Here is a 19,884-nt window from a genome sequence, read left to right as displayed (position 1 = left end):
AGGTCTTCAACTTTTTGAGTTAAGAAATTAGGAAGATTTACTTTTGAAACGACCCTCAATCTTTGAATCTACAATGGTATATATGTTTTGTGTATTTATTCATACCGTTGAATATAAGTCATAATATAATTGCAGATTCAATTGTTGTTGTTGTTGTTGTTTTTTTCAGGAAGTGCCAAACTTCATCGTTGGCTTTCATCAATGCACCGTACAGCAAGCGATGAAACTAGCAGCTCTCATCCATATTGTCAGCCACGGAGGCCAACGAACAGAAATCCGATCTCCTACGTGAGTACATTTCCATTATCCTTTGGCAAATATGATAGATCACTGATTTTTTTATTTCTTTACACAATTTTTCTTTTAAGTAGCCTAGTTACACGCACAGGCAGTGGACCAGGCGTACCTGGTTCGAGTTCTATCTAAAAACAACCTATCCTGCCTTGACAGAGTACAAAATAGACTTTGTGGCTTAGTGACGGATGCCCTTTTCTCTACCCTGCAACCTCTCTCCCACAGAAGAGACGTTGCGAGCCTATCCTTGTTTTATCGTTATTTCCATGGCAGGTGCTCGTCAGAACTCCAATCTTTGGTCCCCCCCCCCTCGCCAATCTTTCATGAAAAACACCCGTCTAGCCGAATCCACTGTGAAAAATTTCCCCCACTCTTTATCTGTGCCTAAATCAAAACCTGGATTCCATGAACAAAGCTTCTTTCTTAGAACTGCACGCCTGTGGAAGTCTGTTCCGTCTGCCTGCTTCCCACCTGACTACAACTTGGATGTTTTCAAGTCCAACATTAACAAATTCCTAATGAACCGCCCCCTTAAGTAAACACTTCATCAAATCTCCACACTAACGTAATGTACTTGCAATAACCCTTATCCCTGAGTGGTTTCCGGGCCTTGGTAAGTGGTGATCACTGTGTAAAAAAAAAAAAAATCATTGCTACTAAATATTTTTCATTAATACACACAGAAAAGAAAATAACCCAATATATACTAGTTTTATCTATTAAGAAATAGGGTAGACTAGACACTAAAGGTTTGGCTATCTAGCTAATCTAGGAAAAATAAAAGTTTGGAGAACACTTGCTTTCCTCTGATTATCCCGGCATTGCTTCTATTCTTCTTGGACTTCTCATTTTACTAGACTCAAACAATGCTGGTTCAAAATATGTGTGGTTGCAGATTGCACAACCCTTGACCAGCACTCAGATTTACATTTATAATCAACTCCCCAGTCTCCTTCGAAGGGAGCAAGCAGTGAAACGTCTGTTCACTTCCATTTTAAGCATCATTCTTTCTTGCTTTCTCTGTAGCGGTTGATGTTCACAACTCAACGTTCAAAATCAAAATGTGTAAACTCGTTAGAACACAATTGAACCATGATACTTGACTTTTGCATTTTAAACTTTAATTTAAATTATTATATAAAAACAATTTCATAAAATCAAACATAGGTTCTCTTCAGTGCAATGTAGATTACAATGTAGTATTAACTAAATTAATGCGGGAAGAAATGTGAATTTCCTCCAGTGCATTGGCTAGAGCAGGTAATCAATCGATTTGATTGAAAAATGTGTGAATGCATCGATTTCGATGGCAATAGAAGTATTGAAAGTGGGGGACATTTGTTGACCATCATTCAGTCCTGGGCAATGTCGGATCTCCCTGCTAGTATATATATATATATATATATATATATATATTAAAGTACCACAAACTTGGTCTTTTGGTCAAGATCAAAGTGTCATGGTCTTTGTGTCGGGCTTCAGAGACATTGAGGTCGTGTCGGAGGCACTCGCACAGTACGAGAGAATCACGGGGGCCAAGATAAACCGCAGCAAGTCAGTAGGACTGCGGTTGGGCGCCTGGAGTGGCAACGCAAACCTCCCGGCGCCCTTCAGCTGGACAGATGGCCCGGTCCGGATCCTCAGCGTGTGGTTCGGACCGGGTCTCCAGCTTGACAAAAATTGGTTGGAGGTACGGTCAAAGGTGGAGGCTGCAGTCAATTTATGGCTTCCTAGGAAACTTTCCTTAAAGGGTAGAGGTCTGTATTCAACGTCCGTGTGAGGGAGGCTTGGGAATGCCGGACTTGAAGTGTCATCGAGATGCTGAGAGGCTGGCCTTCCTGAGCCACTATTATGCAAGATGACCAACCGTGGCACCCCGTGGTTACTGCTGCCTTCCCCGACCTCGTTCTCGACCCTTCCATTGAAAGCCGTCGCGGGGAGAATCTGCCTACATGAAAGAGTGCCGAGCCACGCTAAAACGACTACCAAGGTCCAGTGACCTTGTGACTGCTACCCGTAGGGAACTCCACAGAGATCTAGTGAAGGGGGTCGCCGCCGACCCGCTATGTGCGCGTTTGGGGTGGCAGCAGAGGGAGATTCGCTCCGCGTGGAGCTGGGCGCCAGGTTCGAGTCATCTGAACAATTCAGAGTTCTCTCTGACCTGGCGATTGGCCCGAAATGCACTTCCACTCAACAACATACAATGCAGTTCCGGGTTTTTGGAGTCGCCTGATTGTCCCGGTTGTGGGACAACGGCCGTAGAAACTACTGATCACGCTTTCTTCGATTGCCGCGAACTCCGCCAGTACTGGCTGTATGTCAGCGAGGTGATGGCTCGCATCGATCCTGAGCATCCTCGCCCAATTACTGTATCCAATGTTGTGGACAACGTGAGGCTGCCGTAGGACCGGGAAAGACAAATGGTCTACGTTACAATCCTGGCCGTGGTGAGAATGGTGATTTGGACGTCGCGTCTGCAAGGTTGCCGGGGGGTGTTGTTTTTTTCTGATCAAGATCTGATCACTTTCTTTAAACACCAACTACGGGTGAAGATCAGATGTGATAGAAGAAGGCTGCATCGCGCGGCATTTGACAGAAGATGGATACATGTGGCAAGTCTGTGTGTATGAAGAGGAGCCAAATTTGAATACGTGTTCCCCGCCTAGGTGTGGAACGCGCAGTTCTGTAAAGTAAAATTAAACAAGTAGCCTCTCAGCTAGCTGAGTGTGTGTTCCATCCCTCCCCGATTAGGAAGCTTCCAAGATCCCCATCCCCTCTTACCTGCAATTTTTGTTTTCACCCCTTCCTCTAAATTTTACCCATCTTGGAGAAAAAGAAATACAAACTAACCCCCATCCCTTACCCACAAAATTTTTTTTTCTCCATTCACCCCCATCTAGAGGGCATCCCCACCTAGAGACTGACCCGCAGAAGCGAGGTTCCTTTTACAAACCTGGTGGAACGGGCAGTCTATCAACTAGACGGGGTTGGGAGGGTCCTACTAATCACCTTTTGTTTTTTCTTCCCCCGCCCTCGACACAAATGAATTATTGTACCATTTTATTGTTATCTTTTTTGTTTTTACATGTCAATAAAAAATGTTTTAAAAAATTGGGAGTTAAGTAAGACGTCCCCCAGTATGAAAGGGTGAATGCAGTATTATGGTGAAAGAAGATACTAGCTGGGAGAAGCTTTTGACTTTGTTTAGTTCTGGAGTGACAAGGATGACAAACGACCCCCACAATCCCTCCTTTTGAGTTGGCCATGTGCCTAAGTTTTTTGTTCATCGTTGACTTTGACTGTATTTTTAAGATGAATAAAAGATTTAATATCTCAAAGTGTAGTATCTGTTCCGACAGATATGGCAAGCAAAGACCATATATGGGGGTAACCCACATATCAGACCTTGGTCAATGTAGAGCAACCCTTCATACCAACAGTTACTATCCAGCTCTCATTTCCCACCTCTCGGGAGCTGGTCCCCTTTTTCCCTCCTCCCTCCCTCTCTCTCTCCACATTAAAAAACGGCCTTGTGCCTAATTTGCTCAGTGGGGAAGCAAATAAATACATACTGCAAACAAAGACCATATGTGGGGGCGACCCCACATATAAGACCTTGGTCAATGTTGGGTCAACCCTTCATACCAATTGTCACTATCCAGCTCCCCTACTCCCTGGGTAGTTGGTCCCCATTTCCCCTTCACTCCTCACATTAAAAATCGGCCTTGTGCCTAATTTGCTCGGTGGGGGAGCAAATAAATACCTGGTCAAGATCAAAGTGTAGTATCTGTTCTTCAGATGCTGCACTTCCATTTCTTGTTCTCTTTCGGTGGAGGGCAGTCCTTCACAACTGAGACAATTTTTTATTTTTGTACCTTTTCTCCACGTTAAAAAACGACCCTGGTGTCTAACTCTGTCCTGCGGGGAGGCATAGTAAATAGGTACAAGGAACAGACATTGATAGTTACTCATTTTCAAAAATGTAGGTCTTTTATTGATAACAACTTTTTTTTTTTTTTTATTACATTTTCACCCCAAACAAGGCACATTGCCACTTTGGTGGAGGGGGCTACTATCAGGGGCAGCAACTACTGGGGCACTATGTTGGGAATTGGGCAGGAAGATGTCGGTTCATGTTACACTTGAACTTCTGCATGTCAGTACAGTTAGGGAGGCAGGGACCTGGAATGGAATTCCAGAGTCTAGCGATTCTGGGGAAGAAACTACTGGAGTAGAAAGATCTTTTACATCTAGGGATCTCTACTGTGTGGGGGTGGGATTTAGCTGCCTGTCGGGTTTGTCGAGAGTGTCTACGTCATGGGAGCACAAGTGTCTGCAATTCGTCAGAGCATTTGCATACAATTGTTTTGGCCTCAATGTTGGAATATACTTATGTAATAGTTGGAATATATTTATATAATAGTTCATTTATTATAGTTTTTCACAACAGGGCTTCTACTCAGCGTATGCGAGAACCAATTATTAAAAAAGTTTCATATCCTACGAGCAGGATGTCGTTATTAACATGGCCAGTATTCATTTTTTTTTTTTAATTATTTTATCATAAAAGACACTTGCTGCGTCATATTCCTTCAGCAACTTTACAAACAGCCAACATTTCTTATTTTGCTTTTGAAACGTTGTACTTTAATAAATATTTATAGCTCTAGTATTTGCACTATTGAGCTATCGAAATGTAAAATCTTGTGTTACTTATTTATATGTTATGATTACTCTAAGTAGTTAAATTACATATAAAACACACACACACACACATATATACATATGTTATTTATTCAAATGTAAACAGTTACAATTTGGTCTCTACAAACAGCCATCTGTTTCAGTCAGTGAGACTTTGTCAGGCGACCCTGAACCATTCAACGTCATAGAAAAAACTGAGCTCACTTTTTCTTTTTTTCTATAGCGTCGAATGGTTCAAGGTCGCCTGACAAAGTCTCATTGACTGAAACAGATGGCTGCTTGTAGTGACCAACTGTAACTGTTTACCCGCGAATAAATAATAAAATAAATTATATTTTGCTCTTGTTATTGAGCACTACCTAATAACCTCGTTGTATTCATTAGTTCCTACTTTTGAACATCTCAAACCTGAATTCATATAAAGTGAGAATGTGTGTGTGAAGACAACTCGCAACCTATATACTCAACCATTTTTTTATCTACAGGCTTGAAATTTGGTATATAGGATATTCAGACACGTGGAAAACTTTATCGTCGGTTTTTATCCGAAAAAAGAAAGGGCTGCTAAGGGGGACAAAATTGGAGGTCATCAGATTTTTATCTGTTTGTCAACTGTTTTACAACTGCGCATGCGCGGATCTTTCCCATGACAAGTTCCTTATGTTAATGACAAATAAATGTGAAAACAATTTAGAAGATTGTGTCAAGTTGGCTTAATGTTTATTGTATTTGACTAACTGTTTTTAGTTTTGGTTTCAGTCTCAGCTCAAGTATATTTTTACTTACGATCAAAAAAAAATACTCACATGCACGTGTCTCAGTTTCTTTCCATTTTTCTTTACTGCAGTTTTTTTAAAGGAGTTTAACGTTATGTTTAATACCGGGCAACGCCAGGTACATCTGCTAGTACATATATATATATTTATTATAGAGTAGAAGGTTGTTTTAGTTTATATACCGTTGTGAAGTACAAAGATGATTTATATTTGCCTGGTTTAAGTTATTTCTCTTTTATTACTCCATTTTCTTTTTCAATTTTTAGAGATATTTCTGTGGCGAAAGACTTGCAAGAAAAACTAAGTTTTGCTGAATGGAAAAAGGTGAGACATGATTTTTTTTTCTCTTCGGAATTTTCGACTGAAAAATCATTGAACGATTCAGTGTCACTAAACGCTGCAATTTATTTGTCTTCAACAAAACAAAGCTTCTTTCTTAGAACTACACGCCTGTGGAACTCTGTTCCGCTTGCCTGTTTCCCTCCCGACTTCAACCTGGATGTCTTCAAATCCAACACAAACAAATTCCTGATGAACCGCCCCCCCCTAAGTAATGACACCTTACAAATTCTCCAATACTATTGCTACACTATCCCTTTGATTACTATACACACAATAACCCTTATCCCTGAGTGGCCATTGGGACTTGATAAGTGGTGAACTCCATGTAAAAAAAATAAATAAATAAAATAAAAATATTCGTTATTAATTTTAAGTCTATCAAGTCTCTTTCTGAAATATTAGAAAATGTATGACCCCATATCCTCGGCCTCAATAACAGAGTAAACTACACTTTCAAGCTTTAGTAGTGCAACTACAGAGTGAAACAATAAAATTGTCACCCTAAAGAAAACAATACAAAAATTTTATTTGAAAACTTTTATTAAAAAATGTCAATTCCGGTAACTTGATTATGTAGTAGAGCTGACATGTATTCAATGTAGCCGCTTTCAGCCTCGATCACTGCCTCGATCACTGCCTCGATCACTGCCTCGATACGGGTCCAATACTGGGAGCATGTCTTTTTCACAATCGTCAGCTGGAGCTCGGTGAATACTCGGCAGATGCTTGCTGGCTTTGATGTTGTGGGAGATCATGTTGGTGGTGTTCCTGACATATGACTAAACAAAGTTGTCCAGCAGATGCAGGTTGGGGGAAGAGAGGGGCAGTGGGAGAAGGTTACAAAGTCGTAGTACTCCTTCTGAAGTCAAGTCTGGGTCTCTTTGGACTTGTGAGCCACAATCACCACACTCTTCAGCACATCCAAGTACCATTTGATGTTGACTTTCAAACCGCCTTCGAAGATGTGAGGTGGCATGATGTGGCCCTCACTTGAAACTACACCAAAGACCATAACCATAAAGGGGGAAAAAAGGGCGAGAAAAGGTGGGCTCTTGTTTTTGTTTTTTGTTTTACAGAACATAATTTAGTTTTGCAAAAAGAAATATGAATATCTCTTTAAACAGATAAACTAATGATTTATTTCTATTGCATGTTAAACTCAATCCTTACCCTTACCTTGACCCTAATCCAAAAGCACGTTTAAACAGAACTGACAAATGTAGGTCAAAGGCATGTGTGCGCACTGCGCATGATTAGCGGGGTTATTCCTTTTTGAAACTTTTTTTTTTACAATGTAATTAATAATAATTACAACATGAAAAAAAATAACATTGACATCTTTTTCTTATATTTCTTCCTTTTTTTCCCAAGTTAAAAGAAATTACTACAAAAGAAACTCGATAACATTTCAATATTAATTTAGTTTTTATCTTCATTTTTAAGGGCATAGATGGCATCCTAGATGGAATGACTCATCTGTCGGTGGAAGAAGCCAAAATTCAATACATGGATGTTGTCAGTACATTCCCGACTTTTGGATCCTTATTCTTCGAAGTGAAGGTATTTAAAAATCTTATGTGATGCTTATAACCGAATATTACAAAGCGTAACACTATCAAAATGTTAATTCGAAGTACGAAATGCTATATTCATAAGTAAATATATTAACTTAGTTAAACTCACTGATTTTGAATAATTGTAATAAGTTAAGGTTTAGAATTAGATGTAAGTTGCAACTTAATGATTTAATAAATACTAGAATTGATATGTAGTTTGCTTGAAGCATTGTGTGGGATAGATATGTAGTAGAGATTTAGAAGGCTATCACAATGCGAGGAATGAGATATAGTCGGTGTTGATGAGAGAAGACGAAAACAAGTGGCGATTTACAAATCAATAAGTACATACATATATGTTTATATATACATATATTTATTCAATTGTATACTAAATTAATAAATACTATTTTCTTCTGACTAATGATGTATCGTTTTGGGGTTTATTTTTTTCTTGCATCATGTACTTTGTACTAAAAATATAATTCGCTTGTGTTTCTTTTCGAAAATAATTCATCCGATTAGGAATTTTTTTTTAATGTTTCTGCCAACTCTGTCACCAGCAGCAAATTTAACTTCAAACGAAGGTCAGGTGAACTGGGTAAGAAGAGAACGATTCCACACAGCCAAACGTGCATACAAAAATCATTCCTCTTTTTTGTACGACCATCCGTCTTTCAAATCAGTTCACCGGATACATAAATTGAGAAAGTTATCAGTACAACGGCAGTAGGAAATAAATAGTGTCGCATGTTATCGTGTTATAAGTACTATTCATAAATATTATATATATATATATATATATATATATATATATATATATATATATATATATATATATATATATATATATATAAAGTTGGATTTTACTTGTAAAAATGGAAACTCAATTAACTTTCTTTAAGTTATATTTTTGGATTTTACCGTCATTGGATTATTTATCTTTCACCAGACTATCCCTTCACGTGTAATCGCCTTTTTCTTCACCATATTCCCTCTGCTTCACTTTTTTGTTATCAAGTAAGATCTTTGATTTACTTGTTGTTTCATCAAATACTTTTGTATGCAAAATCCGATCCTGCATTTTGCTAATTCCTACCCTCTGATGAGAAGGAAAGTATTTCCTCAAAACTCCGCGGATTAAGGACTATCCACTTATTAAGTGTTTCCTTTTCAGATTAAATATGTTTTTAACTCTTTTTCAAAGTGTTTTTAACATGTTTTATTAACTGTTTGCTCGTATATATATATATATATATATATATATATATATATATATATATATATATATATATATATATATATTATAATTTAGGAATGAAAAATTTGATTTGAAAAAGCTAAATTTCAAATATAGAAATTTTATTGTATGCAAGACAAAGAATACATTATTGTAAAATAGTAAAATATAGTAAAACAGTCAAATATTTTGAATATTTGATTATTTTACTATATTTTACTATTTTACAATAGAATACAGTATTGTAAAATATTTTAAATATTTTACAATACTGTATTCTTTGTCTTGCATACAATAAAATGTCTATATTTGAAATTAAACTTTTTCAAATCACAAATTTTAAATTCCTAAATTATGATTTATTTGCTCTATCTAGGATATTGAGCAATTTTATTTAGCTGGGATAGTCTTATATAAAGTATTACATCCAATAATATTTTGTAAGACCGATAATCACTGGATTTTCACACTAGTAGGTTTATGGTATTTCATTATTCTGAATAATTTATATATATATATATATATATATATATATATATATATATATATATATATATTAGAATTTTCATTAAATTAAATATTAAATAGGAAATACATATATTTCTAGGGCAGTTGCTCTTGACATATCAAATGCCTTTTATAAAGTATCACATAAACGTCTACTTCACAAGATCTCCAGTTACAGTACAGCTGGAAATGTCTTCTCAATTATTAGATCATTTCTCTCTGATAGGTTTATAAGAGTAGTAGTTGATGGGTAGAAATCAGACGCTCACAGTATTAACGCTAGAGTTCCTCAGGAGTCCATCTTGGGCCCAATTCTCTTCCTAATCTGCATCAATGATCTTCCAAATCATATCTTTAGACCATCTATGGTAGTACATCAAAGACCGTAAACAACCACATTCTCTCTGATTCTCTCTTCTAATCTTGAGCATGTGGTACAATGGAGAAAAAGGTGGCTGGTTACTTTTAATGTATCTAAACCAAGCTTCTCTCTTTACAACATCAATGCTCTGATCCCCATCTAGCATCAATTGAAATGAATGGCTCTCGTTTTGGGGAGGCTCCATGTTTTGACAAGCTCCTGGGCTTGACTATTACTCCTGATATGAAATGGAACACATACATCAAATCTGTTGCCAAGTCGCTGGGAAAATGGTGGGATCCTGTTATCGATCCAATAGATATCTCACTGCTCATGGAATTTTCTATCTATATAAGAGCCAGATACATCCAACGATGGAGTACTGTTGCCACATCTGGGCAGGAGCTGCTAGAAAATCTTATCCTGCCTTGACAGAGTTCAAAATAGACTTTCACGAGATACACCCGTCTAGTAGAAAACACTATCAATAATTTCCCGACTCTTTATCTGTGCCTAAACCTAAACGTAGATTCCATGAGCAAAGCTTCTTTCTTAGAACTGCACGGCTGTGGAATTGTCTTCCGTTTTCCTGCTTTCCAGGTGACTACAATATGGTTGTCTTCAAGTCTAACGTAAACAAGTTCTTAATGAGCCGTTCCATATAAGTTAACAAATTTATCGACTTTCCATTACTTACAATTACTTTATTGTCCAATTGTCTACTGTACACTCTTTCTTATCCTCGAGTGGCCTCTTAGCCTTGATAAGTGGTGATGCCTTTGTAAAAAAAACGAAAAAACAAAAAACAAGCAATGGTTGACGGAACAAGGTCATTTTAATGTAACTATGAAGTTGTATAACAGGGTATCAGGGCAAAATTAGTAATACTAATGTATAAAACTCACTATGTTTGTCTGTCTGTTTCCATATTTTCAAACTCTATCTCTTCCGAAACTAAAAGTCGCAGAGCGGCGCTAAGGGCCTAAAATGATTGGATTTTTATGGACCGTTCTTTTATGGATCTTCGGTTTGTTAAAATAGTTTGCAAGGGGTCAAAAAGGGGTCAAAGTTGAAAAAAAATCTTTATACATTTTTTCTATTCATCTTAGTTTATTTTTAATCAGTTCATAATCGTGCCACGTTGCTACAGTGGTAACGTCACCAGCTTTGAATGCTGCAGTTTTGCTTTCGGTTACGATTCTAGCTGATGGCACCCAAATACATTTTTTTTTTTTTTTCTTTTGAAATCACGACTCTATAATAATATATACGAAATCTGGACAAATTAAAATATATTTATGACTGCGCAAAGTCGGACGCTGCTCCACTCCGTTAGTATATTATAAAAAATAGCATAAAAAGTAAAGATAGTTGTATGAAGACGATATACACAAACAAAACACTTGAAACGTAAACAAAAAGGAATTAAATTATTCAACGAGATGAAATTAAAATAGAAAATTTCTTTAAATTTAGCTTCTGCTGTGCAAATATGTGATATGAAATGATACTGGATAAATTTTCAGAATTAAAATTTTAGATCTATTTTTGCTTTTCTTGTTGTTTTTTTTAATTTTTGTTTTAATAATAATTATTATGAATTTTGGAGAAGAAATAATTTGAAATATTTTTAATGGATATTTTTGTATCCAGAAATTTATTTCCCCGTTCCTGACCAAATTTTAATACTGGCCATTTTTTTATATTTTTTTAATGTTTTTTTTTATCTTCCTCAATCACTCGCGTTAAACGCCATCATTTGCAATCTTAAAAATTTTTATTGAATATTGCACTGATTTTTTTTTTTTTTTTGCAAATAAATAAAACTACACATTATGCTTTGCAAGATATTTTGCATTTTCATTATTCTTTCATCTTTTATGCTATTAATTAATACCTTTTTCTCACCTTTTTTCTAGCAAAAGAGTAAAACGTCTGAAGTTGAAAAAGTGTACCTGGCTGTGAATAGCACGGGGTTGTCCATTATTGACCCTTTAACAAAGGTTTGCATTCATTAAATATTTTGAGGGTAAATTTTTATATTAACTACAACTCACCCGTCATATTCGAAATATCGACTTTTAAAGGTCTTCGAATATGCTGACAATGAATATCACAGTTAAATTTGGGGATGATAAGTCATTTACCAAATATGAAACCATATGATATCCAACGTAAAAGCTAATGTAATCCCTAGCAAATGTGCATGCGTGCAACTAAAGCAGACGACAAAGCAAATATTTTTTCACCCCCCCCCCCAGGAAAAAGTGGGGAAAAAATAGGATGTTTATTATGAAAGCCGTTCTTAACATAGGGAGGTTGGGGTTATTTATTTTTACACGCATGTGCATTACTAATTCCTCGGCTGTGAAAAAATGGCTGCCAGGGATTATATTAGTTTTTACATTGGATAACAAATATTTTCATATCTGGTAAACTACTTATCAGCCACAAATTTATCTGTGATATTCGTTGTCAGCATACCCGAACACCTATAAAAGTCAATATTTCAAATGTGAATGGTGAGTAGTAGTCAATGTATAAAAATACCTTTTTTTGTTACGTCAAACTCTTATAGAAATACATAAAAATTATAGAAATACATAAAAATTATAGAAATACATAAAAATAATGCTGTTACAAAGCAATAAAACTAATATATTTCACGAAAGGGATATATTCGTTTGAAGTAACTGAGTGGGCCTTGCTATGTTTTGACTAATAATCTAGTTAGTACCCTTACTGAATGAGTGTTCTTGGTTGAAGTTAATATTCCTCGTGTAAGGCTTGTGGCATACCTTTCGACGTCTGTCACCAGTTGGCTCAGCCAGTCAGTATTTATAGCTTAATCAGCCAATCATATTCTTGTAAGGAGGAAACCCCGGATCTACTTATTTTCATTACATAAGAAACCTTTTCAAAATTGTTTTTACAGACATTTTACAGACATTCACATTGTAACATTGTAACGTTGTAACATTGTAACATTGTAACGTTGTAACGTTATAATGTTGTAAGATTGTAACGTTATAACGTTGTAAGATTGTAACGTCGTAACGTTTTAACGTTGTAACATCGTAACATTGTAACGTTGTAACTTTTTTAATTAAAAAAATTTTTTTAATTAAAAAAATTTTTTTTTTAAGTCTCTTTCACTCTAAACAAGGCATATCGCCACTTGAAACGTAAGGGGCTACTATTTAGGATCGGATCTAACAGGGGACTGTGGGGAGTTGAGTAGCGAGATATCTGTTCACATTACATTTAAAAAAAAAGAAACTATTTAAGTAGAAGGCTTTCCAGCATCTAAGGACCTCAACAGTGTGTGGGGTGGGGGTGGGGGTGGGGGAGTACTACAAAATTAATAACAAAAACAAACATTTCAAAGGCATTCAACAGAAAGTGGCATCCTGGTCTTCTACATAAACTCCGACTTTTATGATATTGGGCTCTATTTTAGGTCCAAAACTGTTTCTTCCAGAGAATATTAAAAAAAGTTAACATTTATTCTGATGAAACCACTTCTGTTCTGGTATTGCTTCTCACCCATCTTTCTCAGGTCAGTTCAAATATGCAGTTGATTTAGAAATTGATTTGGGTTCTATTATGGATTGAGATAAGAAATGGCTTGTTTCGTTTAATCCTGTTAAGACTCAACTATTGTCCTTCAATCGTAGGTGTGTCCCTTTTCTTCCTGGGAGTCATATGAGAAATTGACTCTAAAACTTCTTGTTTTTTTTTCTCATCAAATCTTTCTTGGCGTTCATATATTAAATCCATTGCTCTTTCTACGTCTCATAAAATCGGTTCTCTCTATCACGGTCTAAACATTTTCTCTATCTCTACAATGTACGGAGTGCTGTTGTCATATTTGGATTAGTAAATCTGTGTCCCATTTGAAGATTCTTGATAAATTACAGAAACATATCTGTAATTTGATTGGCCTTGTACTTTCTTCTTCACTGCAACCTCTCTCATAGATGTGATGTTGCAAGTCTCAGTCTTTTCTACAAATACTATTATGGCATGTATTATTCAGAATTGCTACATCTATTCCCTGCTTCCTTTGCTCCAGCTTGTTTAACTCGTTGGTCTAGTGGTCTTCATCAATTCACCGTTTTAATACCTCATTGTAATACAGTTTCCCATTCCAGTAGCCTTTTTCCAAGAATTGCAAGGTTGTGGAACTCTCCTCCTGCTCCCTGTTTTTCATCTACCTACATCCTTAGTCGTGAAAAGACTTAAGTCAATAGTCATTTCCTGTGTTTGCAATAATCATCTTTTGTTCTTGTAAGCTCCTTACATCAAATGGTGTCATGCCTTGTCTCCAGCGATTTCCATAAAAGAACAACAAAAAACAAAAACAGCAAAACCCAACAAAAAATGAAAGTTCGTCTGCAATCAATTAATGTAATCCATGTCATTTGGTTGATGTAATCAATTTCACTTTCTCCACAGGAATTGCTCTGTTCATTTGATTATTCAAAATTGTTGAATTGGATTCATGAGGAAGGAAACTTTACCCTCATCACCGAGACTGGCGAAGAAGCAAGTAAAAGAGATTTCCAATTAGATATGGTATGAAAACTTTCTTTCTCTTCCTTTTTTTTTTTTTTTACAAGGTGGTCAGCACTTATCAAGGCCCGGAAACCACTCATGGATAAGGGTTATTGTAAGTACATTACGTTAGTGTGGATATTTTGGAGTGTCTACTTAAGGGGGCGGTTCATCAGGAATTTGTTTACGTTGGACTTGAACACATTCAAGTTGTAGTCAGGAGGGAAGCAGGCAGACGGAACAGAGTTCCACAGGCATGCAGTTCTAAGAAAGAAGCTTTGTTCATGGAATCTACGTTTCGATTTAGGCATAGATAAAGAGTGAGGAAAGATTGGAGTTCAGACGAGCACCTGCCATGGAAATAACGATAAAACAAAGATAGGCTTGCAACATGTCTTCAGTGGGAGAGCGGTTGCAGGGAAGAGAAAAGAGCATCCCCCACTAAGCCACAAAGTCTATTTTGTACTCTGTCAAGGCAGGATAGGCTGTTTTTTGCAGCTCCTGCCCAGATATGGCAACAGTATTCCATCCTTGGACGTACTTGACTTTTATATAGATAGAGAATTGCATCAGTAGTGAGATATCTTCTGGAGTGGTAGAACGATCCTACCATCTTTCCAGCGATCTTGGCAACAGACGATGTACGTGTTCCATTTCAGATCAGGAGTGAAGGTCAAGCCCAGAAGCTTGTCAAAATATGGGGCTTTTCCTAGACGAGAGCCATCCATTTCAATTGATGCCAGATGGGGATCAGAGCGTTGATGATGTAAAGATAGGAGTTTGGTTTTAGATGCATTAAATGTAACCAGCCTCGTCTTCCCCCACTGAACCACTCGTTCGAGATCAGAGGAAAGAGAATCAGAGAGAGCTTTGTCATTTACATCCTTTGATGTGTTGCTGTAGATGGTCATGTCATCAGCATAGATGCCAACGAATGATTTAAGTATGTGTTTAGGGAGATCATTGATGTAGATCAGAAAGAGAGTTGGGCCCAGGATGGACTCTTGAGGGACACCAGCATTAATACTGCAGGCCTCTGATTTTTGTCCATCGACCACTACTCTTATGAGCCTATCAGAGAGAAATGATTTAATGATAGAGAGAATATTTCCAGTTATACCGTAGCTGGAGATCTTGTGAAGTAGGCCTTTATGCCATACCTTGTCGAAGGCCTTTCTCTTGCTCTCTCTCTCTCTCTCTCTCTCTCTCTCTCTCTCTCTCTCTCTCAGTATATATGTCTTAATGATAAAAAGATTTCACATGAATGGAACTTACCTGTTGGATTGGAAGTTTTTAATTCGACCGTGTTTGTATTTTACCATTCTTGGATTTTTTACCCTTCACCGGACTATCCATTCATGTGAAATCTTTTTATCATTTTTTCTTTTACCTCCTATTCCCCTTACCTCACCCTTTTTTTAACCAAGTAAGCTCTGTGACTTACTTGTGGTTTCATTAAATACTTTTATATGCAAAATCCGATCCCGCATTTTGCTAATTCCTGTCCTCTGATGAGAAGGAGAGTATTTCTTCGAAACTCCGCGGATTAAGGACTATCCACTTATCTTGTGCTTCCGTTTTAAAATTAAATATGTTTTAACTCTTTTTCAAGATGTTTTTTAACATGTTTTATTAATCATTTGTTCATATTATAAGCTCTATTTCCTTTTCGGTTTTATTGAGCTTTTACATCTGGTTGAGATTACTTTACTTGTAAATATTAACTCTTTAATATTTATAATATATTTTAAGTTTACCATTTTGATTACCTTGGTAAACTTATTGTAATTTATATATATATATATATATATATATATATATATATATATATTAGCATAAGCATGCTCGCATGCAAAATCAAGGTTGACAGGGTTCGATTCCCACAATCAGCAATCCTGGACTGATGATGACATAAAAATGAAACACTAATGTTTGTAGATATATAAAACTAGGTTCGAGTCCTGCGACTAGCAGTAATTATTACTTCCTGCACCGGTAATGCCCCGGTAATGGCATAAACATGAAATACTACAAATATTCACAATAACATGGTATTTGCAGCCCAAATAACATTCCTGCTTAATGGCTAAGCTACAATTATTTATATGAAGATTAGTACACCTCAAAGTGATGTTAACTATAATAACAAAATTAAGCTGGATACTCCACCAGATTAGGTGAATTCTTGTCCTGGAATCTGATAAAACCAAGACGGCAAAAGAAAGATATACTATAATATAATTAACTGATCAATTGAGTTAATGTTCTTTAACTAGCTAAAAGCTGAAACCACTGTTATTAATTTTCCCCACTCTTTATCTGTACCTAAATCAAAGCGTAGATTCCATGAGGAAAGCTTCTTTCTTAGAAGTGCACGACTGTGGAACTCTCTTCCATTTGCCTGTTTCTCACCTGACTACAACTTGGATGTCTTCAAGTCCAACATAAACAAATTCCTGATGAACCGACCCCTTAAGTAAGACACTTTATCAAATCTCCAATACTAACGATTACTATAATACTATCCCATTGATTACTGTAGACGCAATAACCCTTATCCCGAGTGGCTTCCGGGCCTTGATAAGTGGTGACTTCCATGTAAAAAAAAAAATTTTACTAACTCAAGATGTAAAGAAGAATTTTAATAGAATATTTGAATATATTATTTCATACAGAAAGCAAGTGTTAGCCCCAGGGAAAGGCTGCTTAATTTCTAAGAACTTTTTCTAAAGTAAATACACTCTAATAAATATACAACCGTGTTGTATAACTTATGCTAACCTGAATTATTATACAAACTAGACTTTTTGGTTCATTAAAAACCAGGAAAAAGTTATAGCCTGTTGATTTATAATAAGTGCTTATGGTTGAATATGATTAAATTTGTGCTCATTTTTGCATTAAATCCCTTTGATTCCTAACTGTGCTTCAAACAGATACCATAATATTTAGTTCGCCGCACCTTATCAAAACAAAGGTCCATACAAAATTTCAGTCAGATTGGCTCAATATTTTCCAAGAAAAAAGGAGCCGGACAGACAAAACGAAATATAATATATAAATAGATGATCTATTTCAAAATATACCTCCTACCATTGTTATATAGGTACATGATTTAAATTTTCAATTTTGATCTAAACTATTTATTTCATCCAGTTGCAGGGCCATCTTTTGGATGACATCATTATGTCGTATGTTATATGGGGAATGAATTCGAAAGTTCGGAATCTCAAAGGCTACCTTGGAACACTGCTTGGCGAATCAAACTGCTGAAATATCGATTTGAAAATAGCTTCCAGGTGAAGATTGAATCAGTTTACTGTGATGATTGATTTTTTTAACAACTGAACACAAAAATTATAAAAAAAAGATTTAAAAAAAAAATAAAGAAAACAAATATTAAAACAAACAAAACTTTACCATATTTGAAATAAATGTTTATTTTTTGTTATCATGCTTTGCTAATTTGTGTTTTCCGTTGTTAATTTTTTTAAATTTTAATATGTGTTTGCTTGTTCCATCAACGCCAGGATAGGTGCCTGTGTTGTGTGTCAGTAACACGGGTAGCACGGTACTGAGTTAAACCCAGCTTACTTGTGTTGGATAGGTTCAAAAAGGTCAAAGATTTGCCAGTGACACATATCAGATTCAGTGTCTTCCATTGATAGAGCGTGCATCTGTGTGCTATAAAGTGAGTCAGTGCGTTTTAGGTGCAGGCCGGTTGACAGGGGAGTGTTACCACCCCCACACATACGCAGTGATATAAATAGAAACGCACATGGGGATTTTCAGAGAAAAAGAGAGAGTAGACATTCGATTGGGTTGAAGTTTGGTAGACAGTCAGACTTGAGTTAGTTTCGAGACAAGGAGGGTGAGAGGAATAATGCGTCGACAGAAACGCATGAAAGCTTGTGTCAACAATGTGAGGGGTTCTCCGGGTTCACTGACAGACGAAATAAAGAAATAAAGAGATCCTTGCCAGAGAATCGGCGTCATGTTTTCGTCTTGAATGCTCTTACAAATCATCGATGAGTGATGGGAAGAACCACATCCCAAAAAAACAACATAACAAAAATAAAAAGTGTGGTGAACTTTTAACGCTTATATACGTGCGCGCACACACACACACACACACACACACACACACACACACACACACACACACACACACATATGCACAGTTAAGAACTCTTTCACAAGAAACACTCGTCTAGCTGAAAACATTATCAATAATTTTCCCCACTCTTTATCTGTGCCTAAACCTAAACATAGATTCTATGATCAAAGCTTCTTTCTTAGAACTGCACGTCTGTGGAATTGTCTTCCGTTTTCCTGCTTTCCAGCTGTCTATAATATGGTTGTCTTCAAGTTCAACATGAACAAATTTCTGATGAGCTGTTCCACTTAAGTTAACAAATTTACCGAACTTCCATTACTATCGATTACTATATTGTCCTTTTGACTACTCTACACTCTTTAACCCTTATCCTTGAGTGGCCTATCGGCCTTGATAAGTGGTGACGCCTATGTAAAAAAAAAAAAAAAAAGGGTCCTTAAGGAGCTCGACTGTGTGCATACACACCAGACCGTATAAATGTATATGAACCGTATATAAAAGAGTTGTATATAATGAAATGGGAACAGATGTATGCGGACGAGTTTGAAAAGACGATCACATAGAGGCCATATTAAAACACACCAACACACATGTTAGAGCAAGACGCACATGGATTCAGTTATATATAAAAAAATAAGGCAGAAAATATGTTTGTTTGAAGTTTTCTGATGAGCTTGCTGTGTCAGGTTCGAATTTTGTCCAAGTTACTGCAACAAAATGGTCCCCCTTTGCCAAACTTTCACAAAAAAAACCTAGTCTAGCTGAAACCACTATTAATATTTTTTCCCACTCTTTACCTATGCATAAACCTAAACATAGATTCCATGAACAAAGTTTCTTTCTTAGAACCACATGCCTGTGAAACTTTTGTTTTCCGGCTTTCTAACTGACTACAATATGGTCGTCTTCAAGTCCAACTTGAACAAGTTCTTGATGAGCCGTCCCCTTAAGTAATCCAATTTACCAAATTTTCACTACGAACAATTACTACGATATTGTCCCATTGACTACTATATACTCATTAACCCTTGTCCTCAAGTGGCCTGCGGGTCTTAATAAATGGTGGCTCCTTTGTAAAAAGAAAAAAATTATTTGAGTTATTTTCTAAAATTAAATTTTTTTTTATTCACGTTCACCCCAAATACGGCATATCGTCACTTGAACGTATGGTGCTACTATTTGGGACGATACCAAAGAAGGATTAAACAGATGTTGGTTTACGTTACATTTAAACTTCAAGATAGCAGAACAGTCAAGGAAGCAGGTAGCAGGAAGGGAATTCCAAAGTCTAGCTGTTCGAGAGAAGAAACTATTAGAGTAGAAAGCTTTCTGACATTTAGGGATCTAAGCAGTGAAGGGGCGTGATTTTGTTGCTTGATAACTTGGGTGAGTTTCGAAAAAATTTTCTGCCCAGGGATAGATTGTACCTT

The 19,884-nt window shown here is 36.4% G+C and overlaps 1 protein-coding gene across 2 annotated transcripts in view; it reads left to right on the top strand.

Annotated features, from left to right (window-relative positions):
* LOC145280119 (myosin-VIIa-like) overlaps positions 1 to 17,802 on the top strand; it is a 285,982-nt gene extending 268,180 nt beyond the window's left edge. Inside the window, exons 23-28 of one of the 2 annotated variants that reach the window (XM_080131876.1) lie at positions 170 to 288; positions 6,041 to 6,098; positions 7,560 to 7,676; positions 11,700 to 11,783; positions 14,239 to 14,358; positions 17,500 to 17,802. In XM_080131876.1, coding sequence (XP_079988002.1) covers positions 170 to 288; positions 6,041 to 6,098; positions 7,560 to 7,676; positions 11,700 to 11,783; positions 14,239 to 14,358; positions 17,500 to 17,610 — 609 coding nt within the window. In that variant the 3' untranslated portion in view covers positions 17,611 to 17,802. Of the gene's footprint in view, positions 1 to 169; positions 289 to 6,040; positions 6,099 to 7,559; positions 7,677 to 11,699; positions 11,784 to 14,238; positions 14,359 to 17,493 lie in introns of both variants that reach the window. The other variant, XM_080131875.1, reaches the window with a different exon arrangement.
* The last annotated feature ends 2,082 nt before the right edge of the window (positions 17,803 to 19,884 follow it).

Source organism: Euprymna scolopes, chromosome 7 (assembly GCF_053919585.1).
Source record: "Euprymna scolopes isolate OS-2025 chromosome 7, ASM5391958v1, whole genome shotgun sequence".
NCBI lineage: Eukaryota > Metazoa > Mollusca > Cephalopoda > Sepiida > Sepiolidae > Euprymna > Euprymna scolopes.
This window is presented reverse-complemented; position numbering and strand designations above follow the sequence as displayed.